Source organism: Frankliniella occidentalis, unplaced genomic scaffold (assembly GCF_000697945.3).
Source record: "Frankliniella occidentalis isolate FOCC.00 unplaced genomic scaffold, Focc_3.1 Scaffold17, whole genome shotgun sequence".
Classification (NCBI taxonomy): Eukaryota; Metazoa; Arthropoda; class Insecta; order Thysanoptera; family Thripidae; genus Frankliniella; species Frankliniella occidentalis.
The window spans coordinates 674,445-680,966 of NW_026267147.1; the positions used below are offsets into that span (position 1 = coordinate 674,445).

At 58.2% G+C, this 6,522-nt stretch overlaps 1 protein-coding gene across 1 annotated transcript in view; it reads right to left on the reverse strand.

The window, feature by feature from the left end:
• The window catches only part of LOC113209858 (Na(+)/H(+) exchange regulatory cofactor NHE-RF1), a 24,767-nt gene extending 18,767 nt beyond the window's left edge, over positions 1–6,000 (reverse strand). Inside the window, exon 1 of the mRNA XM_026427594.2 lies at positions 5,159–6,000. Within this exon, the coding sequence (XP_026283379.1) occupies positions 5,159–5,632 (474 nt within the window). The 5' untranslated portion in view covers positions 5,633–6,000. The remainder of the gene's footprint in view (positions 1–5,158) is intronic.
• Positions 6,001–6,522: the final 522 nt, after the last annotated feature.

Below are 6,522 nucleotides of genomic sequence, written 5' to 3' on the forward strand. Positions count from 1 at the left end.
TTGCTGCCTACCCATCAGGCGCTACGGGAGGCTGAACTTGGTACAGTAGTTCGAAAGGGCGAATGGCGGGCGTATTAGTTCCTGGATGATCCCTTAATTGCTCGCGGACTCTAGGGCATGGAACCACCCCCAAGAAAGACAAAGCATTCCGGTAAATGTGAAAAGCAGAAGAATGCAGGGAACAATAAAACGGACTGTATGTAAACCCAACTGTGTACATGGCACACACTTCGGAGTGTGTACTAGTACTACATGCGTGGCGTGGCGTGGCACACACTTGGAAGTGTTTGCCACGCATGTATACACTTCCAAGTGCGTGCCGTGCCAGGCACACACTTCCTTGTGTGTGCTTTCAAGTACACACAAGGAAGAGTGTACTTGTGTACAGTGTACACTGTTGGGTTTGCCGCGCGGAAGTCACCCTATTAAAACAAAGCTATTTTCCGTTTTCTTCTTCCCCGCATTATTATACATTTCAGCTTTACCGGAATGCTTCCTTCGAATCCTACGGCTCCGTACCAATGTGCTGGACATTTACCTGGACACTGTCCTCATCAGAAAACGGTCAGGTTACAGACCATGTTATCTTCTGCTGACCAATGGTCAATCTGACCAAAATTCAGAGGTATCAATGAGAATGAGAATTCATTCCAAAAGTGGCAAGTGGCTGAGGACGAAACAAGAAAGAGTTCAAATTGGCCGACCGCTACTGGATAGATTCTGAGAATAGCGCCGGAAGGGGGAAAAGATTTACTTAAAAGTACCTATTTTTATCTTTTCTAAAAACTCGAAAATGTCGTTATACAAATGTGACCAATACAACGACGCCAAAATTGTGGCCCCTCGGTGCCCCCCCCCCCCCATAAATGACTATAGTATTTTAGACTGAAAAAAATACGTCAGAGCCCAATGAAAGCAAATAGATAAACTGATAAAGGCATCAGAGTATGTTACCGAAAATTGATTGGTTTAGTAACACGACAGTCGTCTGCTTTCTCGTCTTGAAGCGGAGTTCGGCGCGAGGCTACACACTGCTGCAGACGACTCGTCTCCTGGCCCGTCACTTTTGGGAGGAATCTTAATTGACACCTAAACATTTTGGCCGGATTGACCTAATCATTAAGTTGGAACATAATTCACAGTTTACTGATTAGGACAGTTGGGAAATAACTTGCAGCCAGTTTGTGTTCTCCCCATGCCGTACCTCGGCTGTGGCGGAACCGCTCGCGGTTGGGGAGGCGCTGGTCTCGTCCATGGCCAGGGCGGCGCTGTTCCGGGCACTGAGCGCACCGTGTCGGCCAAACAGCCCCGCCGGCGCGCTGCAGAGCAACGCTTATCGAATTCCACAAAGTGTTTTATGGAGGACATGATAAGGTACGTACCACGCACACACACAAGAGATAGCAATACCCTCGGCACACAGCCTTAAATGGCTAATCATAGACGCTCTTCCCCTCGGCAACGCCCGCCCCCCTCGGCTTTCCTCTCCCAGTCACAGTGCACCTGTGCCGGTGCAGCAGCGTGCTGCAGCAGAGCTACTGATGATGCTAAAGCGCCGACAGAGAAAGCTGACCCCGCGGTAAGGGCACGAGCTTCGAACGGTCGGGCTATCAAAACCCGTGCGGGCAAATACATTCGTTTTGCTTCTCCATTTCCGGTAGTGGCCCCGTAACACTGCTGCTTAGGAATTCAGCGCGAGCGACTGCTTCTTGAGCAGGTTTCCAAAGACATGAAATAACACGCTCGACACCCGGCAGGGCGGCTGGTGTGAGGGGCGACCAGGGCCGGAATGTGAGGCAGGCGGTAACGTCTCCAGCCAATCCGAGAGCAAACCAAAGGTCACGGGGTCACGCCGCCGCGGGCCAGTGACGTCACCGCCCGCCCGGTACGCGCACCGCGGGCGGGCCGGCCGAGGTAGAGGAGGAGGTGGTGGTCGTGTTGTCAAACGTCGTAAACGGCGTCATCAAGCGGCCCACGGACGGGACGGCCCCCCCCAATGACCAATCAGCAGAGAAAGGCATCGGGTCTTTTACGCCCCTCGGGCTGCGCAGTGAGTGCGCGGGGCGCCGAGAGGGGCCTCGCCATTGTTGTCGTTGATGTCGGTGTCGGTGTTGGCGGTCGCGCTTCTGCGACCCGCGCGCCGCCCGTCCGGGACGAGGCGACCATAGGACGCCAGGACGCCAGGACGCCGTGCCATAGGCGCTGTGCCGCAGGACACGGCGGGGGGGGGGGCAGCGGCGGGGCAGCGCAGAGCCCCAAGGTCCTTCCTCTAGGATTGCACGCACCACTGATGCCAATATTGTTTCATCATTATAGTATACGCAGCCAAGGCGTGGAGCCGAGCCTTGGAGGGGCATCATCTCTTCGCTCGCGCCCGGAGCAGTCGTGGGAGCGAAAGGGGGGGAGGCGGGGATCCTCTCGTGAGAGGAGGAGCCGGGCACCTTCCCGAAGAGTGCAACTGCGGGCTGCGGGAACAACGAGGGCGACTGGGGCTGATAACGCTGAGAGACCAAGGACCCAGTTCGTCGGCAACACGGCCGCGAGGCTCCCAAACTCACCTCACACGGCGGGGAACAGGCGCGCCGTTCCGACCGAAAGTGATAATGGCCGACTGCCTCACAAACCCGGCGGCCTACCGAGCCCAGCACGTGAGCGGGCCGCGCGGCCCCGGCAGAGAGGAGTCAGCGTCGAGGAGGCGAGAGGGCGGCCAAGGAGGCTCCGACCCGACTCCCACGACTGGGCTGGGGGGGGGGGGACACGCGTATGAGCAGGCGGGGCCAGCCACCGTGAGGGTCACGGGGGTCATGGGGCCCAGCCAGCACGGCCATCGGCACGGAGAGGGTGGCGCTGGGTCTGGCGCCCAGTCCAGCCCAGCACAGCCCGCCCGCAGGCCGCAGCCGCGGGGAGGCCGCCCTTGAGGACACGCGGCGGCGGCGCAGTCGTGATCGAGCCATTCATTCCGGGAGATGGCGACGGCTCGATACGGCCGACGGCGGCGGGCCGCGGACGGGCTCCACCGCGTCATGGGGGAGTCCCTCCCCGATGACGGCACCACCTCCAGCTCCACGAGCTCCGCTCCCGCCCCGCGCCCTCCTGCTCGACCCCACGGAGGGGCGGATCCAGGAACGCGGCGGCAGGAACCAGCCCCGGAGCGCGCCGCGCCGCCGCCATGGCATGGCATTCCAGAACATCGGCTCTCGCGCCGCCGCCGCCGCTAGCGCCACGTACAGTCCGCTCCAGAGCCAGTGGTAAAATGACGTAATTTCGCTCCCGTCTCGCTTCATAAGCGCCCCGGCCCAGCCGAGCCGAGCCGCTCACTCGCCGCGCGCGAGGACGGAGGCGTTCCGCACTCAAATACACATCGGGCGGGAACAACAACATTACAACCACGAGCAAAGGGACCCCAATGGGGCTCTCAGCGGGAAGAATAGAGCAACATCATCATCAGTGAGTTGAGTCGCGCTGCCCAGGCTGGCCCGACCTGCATCCCCTGAGCAGTGAGCAGGGAGCAGACGAGCCCCTGTTTGCGACACACACACACGTTGGAGGTGAGATCAGGTGTCGCCACTCGTCGAGGGGGGCCGGGGAGGGGGGGGGGCGACAACATGGAGCGCTCGGGCGCACACACACACAGCCCCGCCATTACACGGCTAAGCGACTCAGATTAAAAGCACGCGCGCGTAAATAGCGCGGCATGTATCCATTTCCATTGAGCGGATCGGCGGCTCGCGGCGCGACTGTGCAGCGTGGCGCGGCGCGCCGGGAGAAGGGCAGTCTGGGGCAGCCAAGGCCGGCGGTGGGGGAGGGGGGGCGTGCCTAAGCGCGCTGCCGGAAGCGACCTGTCAAAACGCCACCTCCACGCCCGCTCCAGAGGCCCCTGGGTCCGGCCCCGCGACCATGTGACCCCTACTGTGGCCAACCGAATGATGGCGCCGGAGGGGGGGGGGGGGGGGCAGGGAGTGGGAGAGAGAGGGAGAGAGGCGACACAGGTAAGTACAGCCCTGGAATGAAGCGCTGCCAGACACGCAGGCTCAGCCAAAGTATTGTCCTCGACCGCCCCAGCGACGCAAACAAGCACCATGTGTAGGGAAAACCACGCGGGGAAAAAAGCGACCGTCATGAATGAGCAAGAGATCGAACAGCAGCCGCACCCCGACACCCCTCCACAGACACGTCCTCTATTCCCCTGCCGAAAAAACAGCAGCAGCAGATAATGCCTGCAGGAGCTGACACAGCTCTCATTTTCGGGTAAGTCACGTAGAACTGCTAATGAACAGGCGAGGTGTGAAGTCCGAGGGTGGGGGGTGGGGGAGGGGTCTGGCCTGCTTGCACCGATAAGTCCACTCTCAAGATAACAGCTGGGCCAGCGTGCAGGCGGTCACTTCAGTCACAATCTCCACCTGCAGTTGCACATGCACACGGCATGGAGTATATGCAAGAAAATGTGACGAATTCAATATGGTGCATTAACTGTCAATGAAATTGCCATAACCAGTGCTTAAGTGGCAATCAGAACGAAAAATTAATAAAAACAAAAAAGAATCCACATTAACAGGCAATACTCCTCCTCATTAAAATCTGCACCTGCAGAATTAAAAAAAAAAAATTCACATGTAAGGTTGTACCTTTGACCTTCACAATAACAGAACAATTCTGTCATATCTTCAATGCCAAATACTAGAAAAGAATATTTACAAGACTGATACTGAAAAATACGTTTGGAATTTGAAATAAGAATTTTAAATGCAGAGTGCAGGGCTAGAAATAACTTCGAGCAAATCGAAATACACGTTAGAAGCAAACTAACAACATTGAGTAGGTTACGCACAAGCCTTGTTACTGTTCAGCAGAAATGTAATGAGAAAACAAGGAGTCGTACCAAACAAAATTAAGTCACAAGCCACAGTGCAATTTAAAAACAATTTTAAGTAAATGACAGTGTAAGATGATAAAGGCTTTGTTCCGGAAACATCAACAGATCAACATTTACCATTATTTGAAAGATGCAAATATTCCAAACACGAATGTTTGTGTAAAGAGGTAAACACGTTCAGGCGGCAGGTCAATAAGAAACGCCTGCACTTTCACTGGACACACCCCGCGGCCCCGCCAAGCACGTAAACAGACCAGGGTCGCCCATAACCTCAAAACCACTCACCTGTCCGTTGACGGAGGGAGAGGAAGGCGCGGGCGAGGCCGCCGGCGACGGAGGGGTCTTGAGGTTGGTCACGTTCGGGAGGCTACTTTTAATCACAATGTCGTGCGCCTTAAAATACTTGTCCGCCTCCTCGTCCACGACGAGCAGCTTGGTCTCGTCGTCGACCTGCTTGATGCGCTGCACCACCTGCTTGTGGTTCTCGTTGGCGATGTTGACGCCGTTCACCTCCACGATGCGGTCGCCCTCCCGGAGCCCCGCGGCCTCGGCCGGGGAGCCCTCGTCCACCTTCCCGATGAACTGGCCCGGCTTGCCCTTCTCGGCGTGCAGGTTGAAGCCGTAGCCGTCAAAGTGCGCCCACTTCACGATGTGGCACAGGCGCGCGGTGGGCGCGCCCGGCGCCTCCAGGGCGGCGTCAGACTCCATGCCGTGGCCGTTGGTAGCGGGAGGACTGTGCCGTCCGTTGGTGTCCGACATGACGGCCTAGGCGGCCTTAGACGCTGCGACTCAGAGCGCTCCGGCACCACCGCGGTGCTGCAGCAACAGGTTCGGCTCGACTGGCGGCCGCGTCGCGTCGGGCGGGCAAACACACACACACACACATGCACACCACACGCGCCTCCCCTCCTCTCCGCGCCCCGCTCAGTGCCGCTCAGCGCAACATGGCGGGGGGCCCTAGAGCGGTGCGAACCAGGAGCCAAAGCGGCCAGAGCATCACATGACATAAGCCGCGCCGAGCACCACCAACCAGCAAAGCCACAAACAAGATGGCCAACGCTCGGCAACACTCGGTACCCGCCGGGTATCTGCAGGCAGGGCGCCTTGGCGAGCCCAGGATCCAACCAACCAACGTTCGTCCGAACGCTACGCGACGCCACGCTCTGACTGAAAATCCGTAGGCCGAAGCCGACGACGAGGTCGTGCCGAGAGCCGAGCGGAACCGAGTCGAGCGGTAGGAGCCGAAGCTGACGCGCGCGAAGTGCTCGCCGGTTTGGAGTGGAGCGGCTGTCAGGTCAGACCAGGACCAGGCCGCCAAGGCCGCAAATGCAGGGACAACTATAGGCGCGGTTTAGCCCGGCTCACAGAGAGGGCGATTGCACTGTCCGTTGCCTACATGCAGAAGGGTTTCTATGGGAAGTTGACTACCTTTCCGGCGGCTCATTAGAGATGACAGGGGGCGATCCCCCCATCCCCACCCAAACCAATTTTCCTTGAGCCGCACCTGACAACTACAGGTAAGGGCCTGTCGTCGGGGCCCGTACGCAAAGTACGTAACTTTCAGGGATGGGGTACGTTTCCCCACGTTCGCCGCCCGTTCACCTCCTCTCACAAAGCCTTGTTTAGATCCGGTCTGATACAAGCAGCCC